Raw genomic sequence first — 18991 nt, forward strand, 5'->3', positions numbered from 1 at the left:
TGCATGCTACAAGCAAATGGTTAATCAACCAGAAGGATAATTTACCATGCATCTGGTCATGTGACCTTTGCCAACACTCCCTAAAAAGGTCCTGGTGTATCATTTTTAGGTATTTCAGCTCTTCTACTAGCCTATACTTGTTCATCTCAGCAAGAGCCATTTCAGAGTATAAGGCAATCTGAGCCCAGCAAACACTGCAAATCTGCCAAAGTTCACTACATATAATATGATAACTGGAGTCCTCTGTAATATCTTGCAAGTGACTTGGAGTGTACTTGTAACTCTGTCATGAAAGAATCACGGAGGTGGACATTGCTCAACTCTTTTTTTTTTTTTAATGCTAGCTCCCTAGCTGTCATGCTTTGATGCTGTCTGAGTTGTTGACCTGGAACAAGCATAGAGAGAAGGAATAATGACAAAACTTGTAAAGCATGCATGCTCTGTTGGCTCAAAATAACACACGTCAGGCCATCTCTATACTTCCCTCATGACAGTCATTTAAAGAATAGGTTTAGTCAAAAAGTCTTTTTAAACAATCAGCACAAGGAACATTATTTACGGTCAAGAATAAGTGTCCCTTGTGCTGCCGGCTGAGGTTTTAATTGAAACCTTCAGTCCTCTAACCCACCCCCAACTCAGTAGCAGTAATTTTCTGGTGCTGAAGGGGGTTAATACCAGTCGAGGGATCCATCATACACACTCATCAAGACTTCCGACTATGCTCGTCCTTTCCTGACACCTCCCTCCCCCCCTTCTCCACTCAAAGAAGCTGTACTATAGCTTAAATGAATAAAATGCAATCTATGAATGGAGGACAGACAGCTGAATGAAAGGTCTGCCTCCTCCGTTAATAGGTCACATTTAATTCATGGAGGCTGTAATACAGCTTCTATGAATGGAGGATGGAAAGGGGAGAATAGTCAGCATTTTTGACAAGTGCATATGACAGGTCCCTCAGCTCATATTTACCCCAGTGGCACTGGAAGATTACCGCTGCAGGGGTGAACGAGGGGGGAAATCAGAGGACTGAAGAACGTCCAGCTTAAGCCTCAGCTAACAAGCACAAAGGACACTTCTCACTGACTGTAAGTAATGTCTTGTGCTAACATTTTGAAAAACTTTTTGACCAAACTTAGGCTGTGCTGGATAGCTACTCTTTGTTTCCTTGGTCTTCAATGACATTCAAACTTCCAAGGCAGGCTTCTGGCATCTGATTGGGGGCTATAAACAAGTACTGTGTGGATTCACACAAGTGCAGTGCGAATTGAAGCTCAGTTTTCACAGCTAATTGACAAAGTATATGTTCAGCTTTTCAGGAAAGGTTTACATCAGGATCAGGTCAGGATTTCTGCTGACAACTGTATCACATGTGCGATTCATAAGCATTCCCTTAGAAGTCAATGGGCTTGAATTCGCACTTATACCGGTCCGCACTGCTCAGAAAACTAACAGGACTCTTTTTCAATTCACACTGAATCCACACTCTGGCTGTACCAGACATATGTGAACAGGCCCAATAGAAAGAAATGTTCTTTCACGTCATGCGAATTGGATGCGGTTGAAAACACATCCAATTCGCATATGTGTAAGCCAGCTCTAAGCCCTGGTTCACACTGATGTGGTGTGGCACATCGCATGTGATTTGCACAGGAAATGCACCTCATTCCTGTGCAAATCACATGCTATTTATGTGCTGTGCAATTTGAGCCTCGTACCGCATCCGCACCAAAAAAGTGCAGAACCCTTTTTTAGTCCGCACCAGAATCGGATCACATTGGGTGTTCACACCTATATGTCCGATTCTGCACATCGCACCGCGTTTTGTGAACTGATTTCGGGGTGTCGTTAATTTAAAATACACACCTGCAATGGTTTGTGTGAACGGGGTGCGATTTTGATACGGAGCGGAAATCGCACAGAAACCGGTGCAAATTTTGCACCGGATCAGTGTGAACCCAGGCTTATACTGAATAACAACAAGAAGTCTGCAGCGGGTGTGTATGGGAATTCCTCTACTGGATCACAAGCAGGGATTTCTTGATAACAACATCACTGACAAAAGGAAGTAGAGTGAACTGGGGAAGAAGAGCAGTGCCTGGGTAAAAAAAGAAAAAAAAAAATGGAAGCACTGAGGAAGGCTGTGCTCACTAAATGCATCGTAATTTTAGTTGAAAAGTACATTTACCATATTTTTATGTTAACATTTAAGTATAGACCCCCTTTAAAGTGTCAGGTTCACTTAACTCTCAGCCCCTACTTCTCTAACCTTTGCCACAGCAAAGTCAAATACCAAGCAGTGTATGTGGATCATCTGACCCTCTCCCACAATGCAGCAATGGGTGTGTCAGGGAGCGAGGAGCCAGACACACAAGGAGGTGCAATTAAAAGGTAGGTTTATTAATATCAAAATAAGACAAGAGTCTATGCAAGTCCAACAGCGGAAATCATAGCCAAAGCCGGGATCAAGAGCCAGGAAGAATCGTCGCCAGAGCCGGAATCAGGAGCCAGGAAGAATCGTCACCAGAGCCAGGATCAGGAGCCAGGAAGAATCGTCACCAGAGCTGGGATCAGGAGCCAGGAAGAATCGTCACCAGAGCCGGGATCAGGAGCCAGGAAGAATGGTCACCAGAGCCGGAGTCAGAAGCCAGGAGGAGTCTTAGCCAAAGCCGAGTCGGTATCCAGGAAAGCAATGAGTAGCTAAACAGGAGCTTGCTGCTGTGCAAGAGACAGGACACGAATGCAATGGACAGCTACAAACAGCAGACTTATATGTGATAAGCCGCCACCTCCTGGGGGAGGAGCCGCAGAGGGCTGAAAGCATAAAGGATCCCACAATGCTTTGCAGACACCTAAGATGGATGCCAGCACAAGCCCTGAGAAAAGGTAGGACCTTGACAGGGTGCCTGGCTAGGCCCAATATCTCTAACACGGACACGTAATTCTACAGATATCCAGTCATAAACTGTCTTGTAATGAGTTAAGTTTTTTATTAATATTATTATTATTATTACTATTAACACAGGGTTTAAAATAGTCTGTGGCTTTTCCTCTTTTAATTGGTGTGAAAGTCAGCAGGGAAAAAAAAATCTCAAATTCTTAACATAAATAAGCTGCCTCTCTAAGCAAGCATTTCCATCTAGCATCAACCACTCGCAGCCACCAGAGACATTATGTAAATTATTTTTCCTGGGGCAAACTTATCACGGGCAGATAAACCTTAACTAAATTATGTAAGTACAGTTTGTAGTTACCCTGCAAAGAAAAATGTTTCCAAAGACGCTTTAAACTTTTTGTTGTTGGAATGATGTTACAAGGACAGTGCAAAAGTGAAAGTTTGCTATTGAAATATGTATGGAAAGGAAAAACAATGATGAGAGTTTTCAACAAAACACACTACAACAAAAGCACATCCACTTTCTACTGGACATTCCAGTTTAAGGAAACTGTCATATATGCATGCGATTAGTTATGATACCAGCCATTTGATGGCTTGGCGGTTCACTTGAAATCACAAGCAACTGTGATAGTTATCATCCATGTCATGCCTTGAATGCAATGGTTTTGGGAAACAGTTAAATCAATGGGTTTAGTTCCAATTTGACGGTAGTGGAATGGGGGACCTGCCTGCACAGAGGTGCTTGGACCACAATGTTGGCTCAACAGAATTACAACTTCTTGGAAAGATAAAACAGTTCGCATTATGTTTTTCAGCTATGTATTTATACTTTTTGTTTTCCCAGCTGGCTTTCAAATGGGGAGTTCTTGAAGTTAAAGAGTCCCTGTCAGGTATCTAAACAAATGAAACCAGCAGTTCCCTGCAATAGAACATGTAGTAAACACCTCTCTAACAACCTGTACCTACTACCTTCACTCCATTTCAGAGCTTTAGCCCCCAACATGTCCTGGAGTGTCGGATTCCTATGTCTCCCTACACACACTGCCCTTTCTTCCTCTGACCCCTACATCTTTACAGGATTCAGCAGTGACATAGGTATCCGAGGAAAGAAACACAAAAGTGCAGCACAGTGATACAGGCATCTGACGCTCCTGAAATGCTGAATGCTAAAGAGTCTGAAGAAGGCTGTGACTAAGTAGTTCACACTTCAACCTAGCTGCACTAGGGTCATAGCACTACCTGCCTGGAGTTTGCATGTTCTCCCTGGACCTGCGTGGGTAACCTGCAGGTACTCCAGTTTCCTCCCACACTCAAAGACATGCTGGTAGGTTAATTGGCTCCTGTCTAAACTGGCCCTAGTATGAAGATGTATGAATGCGAGTTAGGGGTCCTTATAGTGTAAGCTTCTTGAGGGTTAGAGACTGATGTGAATGTACAATATACAGTATCTCACAGAAGTGAGTCCACCCCTCACATTTTTGTAAATATTTTATTATAACTTTTCAAGTGACAACACTGAAGAAATGACACTTTGCTACAATGTAAAGTAGTGAGTGTACAGCTTGTATAACATGTAAATTTGGGGTCCCCTCAAAATAACTCAACACACAGCCATTAATGTCTAAACCGCTGGCAACAAAAGTGAGTACACCCCTAAGTGAAAATGTCCAAATTGGGCCCAATTAGCCATTTTCCCTCCCTGGTGTCATGTGACTCAGTGTTACAAGGTCTCAGGTGTGAATGGAGAGCAGGTGTGTTAAATTTGGTGTTATCGCTCTCACTCTCTCATACTGGTCACTGGAAGTTCAACATGGCACCTCATGGCAAAGAACTCTGAGGATCTGAAAAAAAGAATTGTTGCTCTACATAAAGATGGTCTAGGTTATAAGAAGATTGCTAAGACACTGAAACTGAGCTGCAGCACGGTGGCCAAGACCATACAGCGGTTTAACAGGACAGGATCCACTCAAAACAGGCATTGCCATGGTCCACCAAAGAAGTTTAGTGCACGTACTCAGCGTCATATCCAGAGGTTGTCTTTAGGAAATAGATGTATGAGTGCTGCCAGCATTGCCAGTGCTCAGACCATACACTGCACACTGCATCAAATTGGTCTGCATGGCTGTCATCCCAGAAGGAAGCCTCTTCTAAAGATGATGCACAAGAAACCCAGCAAACAGTTTGCTGAAGACAAGCAGACTAAGGACATGGATTACTGGAACCATATCCTGTGGTCTGTTGAGACCAAGATCAACTTATGGGTTCAGATGGTGTCAAGCGTGTGTTGCAGCAACCAGGTGAGGAGTACAAAGACAAGTGTGTCTTGCCTACAGTCAAGCATGGTGGTGGGAGTGTCATGGTCTGGGGCTGCACGAGTGCTGCCGGCACTGGGGAGCTACAGTTCATTGAGGGAACCATGAATGCCAACATGTACTGTGACATAGGAAACATGAAGCAGAGCATGATCCCCTCCCTTCGGAGACTGGGCCGCAGGGCAGTATTCCAACATGATAACGACCCCAAACACACCTCCAAGACGACCACTGCCTTGCTAAAGAAGCTGAGGGTAAAGGTGATGGACTGGCCAAGCATGTCTCCAGGCCTAAACCCTATTGAGCATCTATGGGGCATCCTCAAACGGAAGGTGGAGGAGCGCAAGGTCTCTAACATCCACCAGCTCCGTGATGTCGTCATGGAGGACTGGAAGAGGACTCCAGTGGCAACCTGTGAAGCTCTGGTGAACTCCATGCCCAAGAGGGTTAAGGCAGTGCTGGAAAATAATGGTGGCCACACAAAATATTGACACTTTGGGCCCAATTTGGACATTTTCACTTAGGGGTGTACTCACTTTTGTTGCCAGCGGTTTAGACATTAATGGCTGTGTGTTGAGTTATTTTGAGGGGACAGCAAATTTACACTGTTAAACAAGCTGTACACTCACTACGTCACATTGTAGCAAAGTGTCATTTCTTCAGTGTTGTCACATGAAAAGATATAATAAAATATTTACAAAAATGTGAGGGATGTACTAACTTCTGTGAGATACTGTATGTAAAGCACTGCATATACCAACAGCACTATATATAAGTACCTGTAGTAATAATAATAAAATAATAAATAAGGCTGCAACCCTGAAAGAGTAGGAGGACACAGGCTGCTGGAGGGGAGAGTATGCTACCGATTCTAATGGAAGGAACTGGCGGTTTCATCTTTGTAGAGACCTCACTGGTTCTCTTTAGAAGCTCTTGTGTATAAAGAACACATTTTGGGACTGTCCCTTTAAATAAAAGCATACAATAGGTACATGTGTGAAGGATGTGTCATTTGGCACACTTCGTCTGAGAACCTTGCCCTTAAAAAGTGTTACTAAGCCCACAACAGTAAAATAAGTCTGTATATGCAGTAAAGCATGCTTGTTATACTCAATGTGGAACCTAAGGGGTTAATCCTCCACACTGTGTAAAAAGGCTGTTTGATCCTGTCTTCTCTGATCCTCCCCTTCTTATACTGTCCCAAATTAATCTGCTGATAGTACAGAGCTCTAGGAGTCACTCTGCACATGCTCAGTTTAGTGTGTATTGCAAGAGTTTTATTGTTTGTTTGAGAGGGTGCATGTGATCAGCACTGGGCCAATCAGCACTGTCCAGACAGAGGTTCAGGGGTTATACAGCCTCATAGGACAGTGAGAGCAGAATGAAAACTCCTCCTACAAGTTTTAACCAGTGCTCAACTGGATACTGATAGAAGTCAAAAGACTGTTATATACTGCTGATGAGAAAGGTATTTAGCAGTTTACATTTACTACAATAATTGCATTTCCATGTAGTGTATACTGTGGGAGACCAGATATAGTGAATGCAGGATCGTCGGTTTAGCAACACTTTAAGGCAGCAAAACTATCCAACATGCAGATTATTTCCAAATAGTTGGGATACTAAATACTGGCTAGCAATGCCCTCAATGTCAAAGTATCTTCAGTAACACACACGAAAAATAAAAAAGGGCATTCAGGCAACTTTTTATATGTACCACCTTGAGAACTTTATGCTGCTGACACAGGATTTTTGCTAACCTAATTTTCAAATTTCCAACTTCGAGCTTGTTAAAACATCTCAACTTTGTTGTCAGATTTACCATTAGCACTTTCAGTGCTCTTATTGCAGAGATTCATGCGCCCTTCAGAAGCGTCCTTCTGGAATTTTGGCCTGTTTTCTTCTCTTAGAATATCAGCCTGCCACAGAGTTACTCAACCAGGCAGTAATGTTAGAACAGGCAGAAGGAGGGAGAGAGGAGATGCCCTTCTCTCAGCTCATCAAATATACAAAGTGGAGGCCTTGAGTTGGGAGGGGGGGACACATTAATTATTGAAATGCAGGGAAAACAAAATAACAAACAGCAAAAAACAGCTGCCACTTCAAAAATGCAACACTAAACAGACAGAACAATGAAAGAAGAAAGGGGGGGTAAAATGTGGCACAGAAACGATGTAGGGTTGCAAAGATTGCACAGGCTGGTTTGATAAAAGATTCTTTATTTTTTTAGCTGCCAATTAGACATTTTTTCATAAAGCAGTCAATGCACACAATATTGACATTCACACAGAATTTACATTGCTCTGGGACCTTTTTGCTATGGGTTGCTGATTGCAGCTTGGGAATTCTCTATGCTGAACTGACAGAACAGTCATGTAACAAGTGACATCAGCAATCTCTTTACTCCTCAGCACCACCTGCACTGACCACGGAGTACAAAGTATTATGAGCTTTCAGAGGCTGATAAAGATGAAACCAAAAAGTAATCTTTTTCTGTGGAGTCAAAGCCATTTTAAAATATGTCAGCTTCAGAATACACAGAAAATGGGCCTGAGAAATGCACTAGCAGTTCTGGTATGCAAGCTCCAGAGGACAAAGGTTACATACATTCAGGTATTTACGGTGTCTTGAAAAAGTATTCATACCCCTTGACATTTTCCACATTTTGTCATGTTACAACCAAAAATGTAAATGTATTTTATTGGGATTTTATGTTGTAGACCAACAAAATGTGGTACATAATTGTGAAGTGAAAGGAAAATGATATTTCTATTTTTTTTTGCAAATAAATATCTGAAAAGTGTGTCGTGCATTTGTATTCAGCCCCATTACTCTGATACCCATAACAAAAATCTAGAGGAACCAATTGACTTCAGAAGTCACCTAATTAGTAAATAGAGTCCACCTGTGTGTAATTTAATCTCAGTATAAATACAGCTGTTCTTTGAAGCCCTGGGAGGCTTGTTAAAGAACATTAGTGAACAAACAGCATCACGAAGGCCAAGGAACACACCAGACAGGTCAGGGATAAAGTTGTGGAGAAGCTGAAAGCAGGGTTAGGTTATAAAAAAATTCCCAAGCTTTGAACATTTCACGGAGCGCTGTCCATCATCCAACAATGGAAAGAGTATGGCACAACCCAGATTTCACAGTAGCACAGTGCAGGAAATGCCAATAGTATGCCGACATCAGCTGTGCTCTCTGAATAACTGAGGATTTCCTAGCTCTGAAGAGAGTAAATAGGGAAGACAACCCTGTATGGAAGGTGAAAAGTCTAAAGTTTCCTGAAAAAGACAAGTAAAAGAAAAACAAAATGAGGAACATGAGTCAGGGACGGGTATAGATGGGCTTAACATGTGAAGAAATTTAAAAATAAAAGTCTGTTTTAAAAAATAAGTTTCCTCGCTAGGCACTTAGCATTAGAAAGCTCAACTTTCTGATTTTTTTTTTTTATTGAATGTAGCCCATGCATGCAAGAAGAGCATGGCACAAATGGGAGGATTTTACAGGCTGCACAGCTAAGATCTTGATGAAGCAGGGACAAGTAAGCATGTTCGCTTACAGAATTGCTAAGCAAAGGGGACAGGGCCCACAAAAGCAAGTACTGTACTTACCCATTAAATATGGACAGCATCACAAAACTGGATGTAAAGGAGAACACACAGAGCATTGAAACATGAGAATTTTAAACTCCACTGTGATAACCAAGATGCCTGAGCTGCAAAGAACTGAAGCCCAAAAGGAGCCCCTTTCAGGAAACTTCCTGCAATCAGCTATAAACATGTAACAGAAGGAACAGCAATACCACTTTATTTACATGCTATTTGTTCAGATATCGGCTTAATGAGTCTGCAGTAAGACAACCTTAACTCGATGACTCACAGCCATTACTAAGTAACACTATCAGCTATTTGATACAAGTTGAGGTGATGCAGTTATTAAAACAGCACTTTTATGTGTTTAATCTCGAGGCACTGGCTAAAAATGATGATCAATTAATATCTGCACATTTCTCTGATCCTTACAATTTAATGAGGCTGTGTCAGGCTGTAATCTTCCCCTGATAGATGCTGGATAAAATATGAAATGTCTAGACACACTAGTCGACGTTATGCGCCGACAGCACAAAAAATTTTTTTTCAAAGTGAGCGGAAGTTTCAATTTAGACTTTTGAAAGATTGGAAAATGATAGAACAATCTACGAAGATGAATTTGTGTTTGCTACGCCGCTGCTTTAATAAATCAATCACTCGTCCTCGTTTTAGCAGATTACTGCAGTAAGCGAGGAAAAAGAAAGTGATATCACAAGAGTTACAAGAACTCTTACTCTCTGTTTATAGCAAGCGAATGACATGCTCAATCCAGGACCAAAAAGGGGAAGAAAAGAACGAGTATCATAAATTGTAATTATCACATGTGAACAGATGAGGTGCTTGAGATGCTTAAAGGGATCATGTCATTAACAAAGAAAAATCCAAAACAGGTACACTTGGAAAAGTAGGGAATGAATACTACCCATTTCCTCTGCATGTGCCATCAGAACACAGCTTCATTTATGGGAATCCCACTGCCGAAGTCCACCAACACTTCCGGTAGTAATTATTTTGTAGACATGGAGGTTGACAGAAGGAACCACAGAGCACTGCGGGAGCTTTTTGCGAATGGTACAGCATTTTAGTTAATGACAGGGTTTCTTTAAAGTGTAACTCCAGCCAAAACTTTTTTTGTTGGTTCTGAAAGGAGTGGGGAAGGGTGAGAACAATTGTTCAATTTTATTGTTGCTTGTGTTCCCATTTGGGAAGGTTATCCTCACTTCTTATCCCAGTCACACCCAACAAGACAAGAAATGAAGAGATATATCCCCAGTGTGGACAAATCAATACATACTTGACAGATTCAAATCTTCTCCTTCTATCCAAAAATAAAAGAACGGGTCTTGAGATTAGAGAAAAAAAGTGGGGGTTTTTTTTCGATAATTTTACCAGTATTTGTACTGCTTGAGACAAACAAATGTGGAGTGGTGCCAAAAAGCCCACCCACTAAAGTCACTTCACCAAGTAGAGGGAAATCTCTTCAACTGGAAAAACTGACTTTTTTTAAACCTTACCTAGACTATCCAAAATGCAAAATAAAATATTGGATAGAAATACAACAAATCTAAGCCTTAAGGTGAAACTCTCCCCAGGGCTGAATGGAGATTGCAGCAGGCATGCTCAGGCCTTGCTGAGAAGACAAGTAGTTTTCCAGTGCTGACCAGGCTGCACAGTTGATATCTTGCTGGATTGGTGAAAAAAAAAAAAGACTTCAAGAAGGGCTAATCAAAGTGTAACTGCACTAAAAATGCAATATGTAGAAATATGTAAGCTATTATTCCTGAGCTAAGAATAAAATGTGTTGCGCTGTTCCTACAGAGCGGGGGTCCTCAAGCAGTGGTCCAAGGGCCACATGTGGCCCTTGACCTCAAACCATGGAAAAACATTTCTATTATATCCTGCGGGTTTGGTATGATTTCTGAAAACTTCTGAATGCAGGAAGTACACCACACCCACAAGATATAATAAAAGTCTATGAGGAAAAAGCAGCTGCTCGCAGGAACGCCACAGGTACACTGCGCTGCACCTGTGGTGTGGGTAAACTGCAGCGCATTAGTGGGAAAGCAGCCTTATAGGGGGCTCAGGACAGGAAGGGCTTAATTACATTTGTGGTTTGGGGTGTGGTAAAATTGAGATGTGTTTTTACTACACCCTCCCCTCCCCTCTTTCCCAACCACTGGTGTAACAGCAGGGGCCGCAACAGTGACCCCACCCCATGCTGGGGGGGGCCCATGCGGCCTCCCTGTCACATGCTGTTTTACACTTGGACAGGAAGGGCGGTGGGAGCAGCATATACAGGAACTGATCCTCTCTATTTGCCTCCTGCAAACACCAAAAGCTGACTTCTCCTCCTCTCCCTCCCATCACATCCAGCGTTATTGGTGCAACGAAATGAGAATTCTGGTGCCGAAACCGAAAATCCAGGATGCACTTGGCCAAAAACTGAAATGGACAGTTTTATAAAAACACTTTTTTTTTTTAAATATATATAACGATTATATTCCACCCAGCATGACCCACATCTCCCCAGTAAGAACAGAGCAGAGCGAGAAACCAAGATGTCACAGCCGCACCTACTCCCTTCATGCACTGGCCAAAGGACAGTTGGTAGGGGCTGACAACAAAAGGCAAAGTCTCCTGGGCATAAGTGCTGGCCCAGTGGAAAGGCAGATGGTCACACAAAGCCCTGCTTCCCCCCTAGGACTAGGGATGTCTCACTGTAGCTATAAGAACAGAAAAGAAAGAGAGGGTGCACCAACCTAGTGCACTATCCTAAGGACCTTTATTTAAAAAAAAGCAGTGAAATTTCTACTCAGAAGCATAAAAGTGAAGAGAGCACTTCATGCCACATATCCGTGGCCAGATACAACAGTTGTCTAGGGACAGGGGGTCTCACCGGGGTCCCTGAAGGCTGACCCATTTTGAAGGGAATCCTTCTTCCTCAGAGCCTGATTGCAAATGTCATTCAGCCAGCTATATAATTTAATCCTCCCTAAGTAAGCCTAAGGCTCCTCCCCCCATTTCCACATGTGAGAGGGATTATACAGTGTACCAATTCACAATGACAATTCCTGCTAATTGTAAACCATCAGAGCGTTGGTTAATAAATAAGCAGTTGTTAAATAAGTAGATAAGTGTTGTCAAAGGAAAATTCATAAAAGTAAATATATTGTAAGTACTGAAGTATTGAAAGTGTATATTGCCTATTCCAAAGATGGAATGCATGTCCATAGGGCTTCCACGTGGACTTAGATCTAATCGTAGTAGTCTCTCAGATGACTGTAGCTATCACCCCCTGGTGGTCTCATCTTCACTGGAAAGCATGCTGCTGTTTACCCCCTGAAGCATAAGCCGGAAATGCGTTCCAGCGGATACTTCCGGTCTGCCACTATGTCATTGCCAGTCCGTGGCTGGACACCATATTGGTGGTGCCGTTCAATAGAGGTCTATTCAGACCTATAGGATAGAATCTGTCAACAGCTACTAGTTAAATTTTTGGCACCTGTATCGGTTCCTATTTTTATATCAGCAAAATGACGATAGAGCCATTTTCAGCCTAAATGTTTTGGCCGCCAAAATTTCGGTGCATCCCTACCCAGCGGCATTCTGATGTGTTGTTATGCCATGTACTCTGCTTATACTTGTGAGTACTTTTCTTTTTAAAAAAATGTGCTACCTTTCTTGCTACATTATGCAGTTCCTCTGTTTTAATCCCTATGTTGCATATCATCTGGCCTGATTTCAATGGAGGTTTGAGCTGCAGGGATGTTGTTTGAACTACCTGTGGAGTACCCTGGTTTTAATTACGTTTTCTAAGTCCTCCTATCATTTGAGGTCTTAGTTTTTAGTAAGCAGCTACTGTGTGCTTTTGGTGGTGGAACACAGAAGTTCAATGACAATCTTGAGATATCCATTTAACATCATTCCATCCAACAGCAAGTCACGCAATCCTGTTGTGCGTGGTCATTGAACTCTACGTAGTTTAGAATTACAGGAAGCCTGCAGCGAGCAATGATTGAGGCTACCAATGTTCACTTTCTTTCCTAAACACACTAGTTCCCTGCTTGTCCTGCTGATCCAAACACTTCAGTGCTTTTAAAAGCTTGAAACGGAAATGCAGATTAGAAGCCTGGCTTCACCGGAGTGTCCAAATCTGCATGCTTATCCAGGTGAATGTTTCAAAGTACTGAAGACAAAGACAGCCAGGCAAGAACCATTTTAGGAAGCAATGGCAGCCTTCATATTTCTCTCAGTAGAGATTTCCTTTACAATGCAGTACCACTCACACAATCATTGCAGCTCACAAGTGTTTATTTACAGAGTACATAAATCTACACACACATATGTTCACAGAAACTTTAAAAATGAGTCATAACAATGAACAGTGAATTTTATTTTTAGCAAATGACTCTACTACTCTTCAGTTAGAAATGACAGCTCTAATTTTGAACTGTGAGAACATGGAAACGTGACTGATTCCTTATATAAGCAATAAGGAAATGTTGTCATTTTGTCAATGCTAAAAAATACATGCCACTGAAACATTAACCTACATATTGTTATGGAACATTACAGCTGCACTAGAACAAAGCTGAAAAGCTCCATTCTGAATGTAATCAAAATGCAATGCAATGTCTTTTCTGCAAGAAAACAAACCAACCTGACTGCTCACAGTCTTCTAAAAAGAATGTACATTAGTTTACATTTCAGCACAGTGTCTGTGTGCCAGGATGATTACACTCTTACACATGTGCAGGAGTGACATCATCCTACGCAGACCAATCAAGATAGCCAAAAAAGCTGGGTAGAAGATGTTGGCAGCAGGGAGGGACTTCTAGGGCACTGTACCTTTTGAAGCAGAGGTTAGGTATTCTGGAGTTTAGTCCCACTTTAAGGGTTGAAAGACACCGCATATAGGTAGGAAGAAACCTCTGACTAGCAATCCTAATGGTTAAATAGTTGACAGAAACAGTAACATTATAATTGTGTAGATTTACTTATGAAAGATTTATACTTCCTCCTTTATTTAATTGAAAAAAGAAACAAAATCTATGTAGATAAAACCAAATTGTGTGGCAGGTGTTCATTAAAACATAGTAGGTGTATCTTTAAAAGCAACAGGAAGTTCCAGACTCCCCCCCCCCACCCCACAAAAAATTTTAAATCAGCAGACTTTTAATACAAGGACTCTTACCTGTCCAGGGGTCCAGTGAAATCCTCACCCGGGTTGGATATTCGCTAGCCTCTGGGTTACCGGCATCGGAATTGCAAGTAAGGAAAACCGGAAGTGAAGTCTTGCGGTTTTCACAGCCAGATTCCTACTGCAAATGCATGAGTCATGCTGTGCCTTGTGATTGGTCCCATAGTCATCTGAGACCTGTGCAGTGTCCCAGAAGACTGCGGGGAGACGGTGGGGCCAAACTTAAAAACCAGGTACCTGCTCCCCCCAAAAAAATTCTAAATGTGGCAGTGGAGGGTGCAAACAAGCGGAGCTTCCCTTTGGGTGGAGCTCCGCCTTAAGTCCATGAATCTGACTTGATATCAGCTTCTTGAAATCCAATGTACAAGACTCAGACTGGGAAAGGGAGAAGCACTATTCATGTGCTCACAGTGAACATACCGATAGGAAGTGAGAGCAGAGGGGCGGAGATGAGCTCATCAGTCTGTTCCTTCTGCTTCTCCGTCCAGTCATATGCTGGGGAGGGACAAAGCTAGTTGTATTTTCTCACCGTAGAGAAAGATCAGGTCACCAACATAGCTGTTTTGTCTTGCAGGGAAGTGTAAACATGGAAGAATGGAAAGAAATGCTACAAAATAAATCCTCTAGCACAGTGTTTTTCAACCTTTTTTGTGCAAAGGCACACTTTTTTCATGAAAAAAATCACGAGGCACACCACCATTAGAAAATGTTAAAAAAATTTACCTCTGTGCCTATAATGACTATATATAAAGTAATTCTCTTGAATAGGAATCAAACACAAAGAAATTATTTTATAATTACTTTATTATGAAATAATAAAGTATTTTATAATTGGACCCGGGGGGCCGGACCAAGAGTAGATGAATGATGTGTATGTGTCATCCATAGTAAGTATAGTAATATTCCCCCATAGTAAGCATAGTAATTAATCCCCCATATAGTAATTCATCCCCCATAGTAATTCATCCCCCATAGTAATTAATCCTCCATATAGTAATTCATCCCCCCTATAGTAATTCATCCCCTATAGTAATTCATCCCCCATATAGTAATTCATCCCCCATATAGTAATTCATCCCCCATATAGTAATTCATCCCCCCTATAGTAATTCATCCCCCATATAGTAATTCATCCCCCCTATAGTAATTCATCCCCCCTATAGTAATTCATCCCCCATATAGTAATTCATCCCCCCTATAGTAATTCATCCCCCATATAGTAATTCATCCCCCATAGTAATTCATCCCCCATAGTAATTCATCCCCCATATAGTAATTCATCCCCCATATTAAGTCCCCAAGCCCCCCCTGTGTCAATTCACTTACCTTTGCTCCGCGCGTTCCTCTCGCCGTCTTCCCGCGCCGTTCCGGTGTAGCATGAAAATCTGTCTCCTATGAGGATCTGTCCCCCTCGACGTATCTGCGCATGTGCCAGTTTCAGGCATTAGCAGCCGATCGGCGATCTCCGGCACATGCGCAGATACGTCGAGGGGGGACAGATCATCCTGACAGTATCACGCTCCGCGGGCCAGATTAAAAGGTCTATGTTACGGATGAAATTGCAATTTTTCCCACGGCACACCAGACAATATCTCACGGCACAGTAGTGTGCCGCGGCACAGTGGTTGAAAAACGCTGCTCTAGCAGGTAAAACAGCCCTCATATATGAAATTCACCTGTGTATTTAGCCATATGCCTAGAGTCCAGCATTAATTCAGAATATTCATGACTAGCTATCTTGAAGTGAATATCTCAGACCAGGTGCACCAAAGACTGTGGATCAGGGTCTACCCAGGTACAGAAGATTTAGCTAGTAATAAAGGAGCCTGCATGCACCTTGTGGTGCCTGCTCCTAATCTGTAAGTCAGTTGTGACATTTGCATGACATCAGTTTCCTTTAAGACAACCTGCTACTCTTACAATTGTAACATTTCCAAAGGATTGTGGGACCACTATCCTATAGGTATACAATGGAATCAAATGGCAATAGTCATTTTTTTTACCTTGTTGGACCACTTGTAGGCCTGAAGCAGCTGGCTGTACAGAGGAGTCTTATCATGAACCGGATCAAGGCTGAGCAAGCCGCTGTTGTGGAGGGGATGGTTTTCAGAAGGTTTCCCAACTAAGTTGCTGAGACGTTCCAGCTCACTATCAAGAAAGGAATGAAAGAAATTATCTTACATTTGTGTGAAAGCATCTTCCATTATTAGCCAGTTATCTGGTGTTTGAAGAAAGTGATACATACAGTATCTCTACAAAGGACAGCACAGCTGCTATAAAACCTATTTATACAAAACATGGTCTCAAGTCTAGCAACACTCGGATACCTGGCCAGCTAGTTTGTTTGCAGTGGGTAGGAACCAATCTGTATTTTACTGACCAAGTGCTCAAGCTGACAGTCACATTTTTTTGTACAATATTCTTATGCTTCTTACTTAATGTGACACTGTCACCAGAAAAGTGAAAATGCTAGTTTCCTGTCTAGCTTTTACTTAAAACAAAAAACTTTCTATATGTGTCGTGGATCAGAAATTCAAACAGTGTTGAAGCCAAAGCATCGTTATGAAAGCCAGAAAACTAGTGTTCTCAAAAGTACAGAGATTAGCAATGGCAGCCTCCATAAATTTTTGTCATAATAAATTACTTTGAAAGAAGATATACAAAGCAGTATATTACTTCAAAAGTGACTGCAGTCGGTACAGTGCCTGCGCGACCAAACCCTACCCTGATGAGGAGAAATTGTCACTGAAGTCTCTTCAGAATCTGACACTTTTGGGCTTGTTGATTTCTGGGTCCCCCCAGCTGTGCCTAGTGGTTCCTCCTGCCGACCCCAAAATTAACATGTTTACTTCAAATGCCAGCTCTACCAACAGCACCACCTACTCATTAACCAAGAGCAAAGAAAAACATCCAGTACTTCTGGGTAAGTGACCTACACCCTTGTCTCTTACATGATAGCACTGGTGCCTAACGATTGACCACTCAGGCATCGAGCACTGTGCAGACTGAGGACCAACAGTAGGGGGAAAATGTTGCTTTGTTCTTAACTGGCCAATCACAATTTCACTTTCAGATGTGCAAACTAATAAAATATAGGCATTCTGATTAACCTGTAAAATCCATATCTTGGCGTATGATACAGGACACAAAAAATTTATATATAGACCATGGATTTTATGCTGGCAAAGCTTTGCTGGAAACGACCCCTACAGTATCCTTGCCCACTCTATGAGGCTCCAGTTTTTTCAGCAAGCAGTAAAGCAATTACAAAGTGGAGGGGCCTGTGTCCATTACTGTACTCCAAGTTATGAAACTTTAAAGTCAAAACTCCTTGTATCTTCAATTGTACAGTACAGGGCACAGGAACTTTATTGTTTGATAATGGGACAACCCCATGCAATAAATTGAGGGGTCGGTAACCAAAACGGCCATGACAAGCCTACTGGAAACAATGCAGTTCAGTTTTGGGCACCAATTCAAAAAAAGAACATTGGGGAACTGGAGAAAGTACAGAGAAGGGCAACCAAAAGAGGCATGGAGGAGCTCAGCTATGAGGAAAGATTAGAGGAACTGAATTTATTCTGTCTTGAGAAGAGGACATTAAGTGGGGATATGATCTCCATGTATAAATACATCAGTGGTTCATACAGTGAACTCGGTGTAGAGCTATTCACCCTGAGGTCATCACAGAGGACAAGGGGGCACTCTTTACGTCTGGAGGAAAAGAAATTTAATCTCCAAACATGGAAAGGTTTCTTCACAGAAAGAGCTGTGAAAATGTGGAATAGACTCCCTCAAGAGCTGATTCTCGCCAGCTCAGTGGATTGCTTTAAAAAAGGCCTGGATTCTTTCCTAGATACACAGAATATAACTGGATACTAACATTTATAGGTAAAGTTGATCCAGGGAATATCCGATTGCCTCTTGGGGGATCAGGAAGGAATTTTTTCCCCTGCAGGAGAAAAGTAGGTCATGTTTTGCTGGGGAGGTTTTTGCCTTCCTCTGGATCAACTGTGGTATAGGATTATAACTTTCTTTTTTTTTTTTTTTTAGCTGAATGGACTTTATGTAACTATTTAACAAGAAAAATCAAGAGACCCAAACAAAATACGAACAGCAGAAGCACTATGCAGCCGAAGCACGCATCTGCAGAGGTTCAATTAGCCACCTGGCAAAAAAAAACCAAATATTGTGTTTGATGCTGAAAAGGACCAGAAAAACTAAAAATATCTAGAAGGGCCCAGGTATGGAAAGAGGAACTATTCCTAGAGGGCACAGGCCCTAGCAAGACCACAAATCGGTTCCCATGTAAGGCATTTCCAGGAACCGATATGCAAAGGAACAGGGAAACCCCATCTTGTCCATGCCACTGGTCCCATTCGAGGTCCTGTGTTTGCCTGTCATGGTGGGCATACCCCCAAAGGGGTCTTGAGGGTCTAGGTTCCGTAAGAATGGACCACATCCCTGGACCTGTAGCACACCCCGCAGATAACTCACTCATTGCACCTTGTACCAAAAGAGTGTCAAGTGCAGAATCCAGTGCCCAATACAAACATTACAGGCCGGCCCCGCTACTGCAGGGCCTCAGTACATTTCCCAAGATCTACATGAGGAGTAAATGACCTGGAAACAGCTAGGGAGCCATAAGGCAATAAGCAGTCAGATCTTAACAGAAGTGTCAGTTGAAGATGAGGGAAAAATAAACCAGTGAAACATTTTTTTTGTTAAATCTCACATAGGAGAAGTCCATCACCTAAGGACAGTGACAAAAAACTGGAACCTCTCAGAGCGGATGGGGTTCGGTGAATACTCTGAGAGGCGTTACCAGCAAAGCTTTGATACTGTACAATCACCTGAAGGTAGCAGCATATAACCTAGGGTCTAATAATAAAGTTCCTGTATCCTATACTGTACAATGAAGATAAAGAATTTCAAGAACATGAAACATGTAACTGTAAGGCTAAGGGTTCAGTCAAGTTTTGCACAGATG

The 18991-nt window shown here is 42.2% G+C and overlaps 1 protein-coding gene across 1 annotated transcript in view; it reads right to left on the bottom strand.

Annotated features, from left to right (window-relative positions):
* MED27 (mediator complex subunit 27) overlaps positions 1-18991 on the bottom strand; it is a 424633-nt gene that overhangs the window by 385118 nt on the left and 20524 nt on the right. Inside the window, exon 2 of the mRNA XM_089675114.1 lies at positions 16005-16149. Within this exon, the coding sequence (XP_089531240.1) occupies positions 16005-16149 (145 nt within the window). The remainder of the gene's footprint in view (positions 1-16004; positions 16150-18991) is intronic.

Source organism: Staurois parvus, unplaced genomic scaffold (assembly GCF_062004578.1).
Source record: "Staurois parvus isolate SC_StPar_1 unplaced genomic scaffold, SC_StPar_1.0 ptg000154l, whole genome shotgun sequence".
Lineage (NCBI taxonomy): Eukaryota > Metazoa > Chordata > Amphibia > Anura > Ranidae > Staurois > Staurois parvus.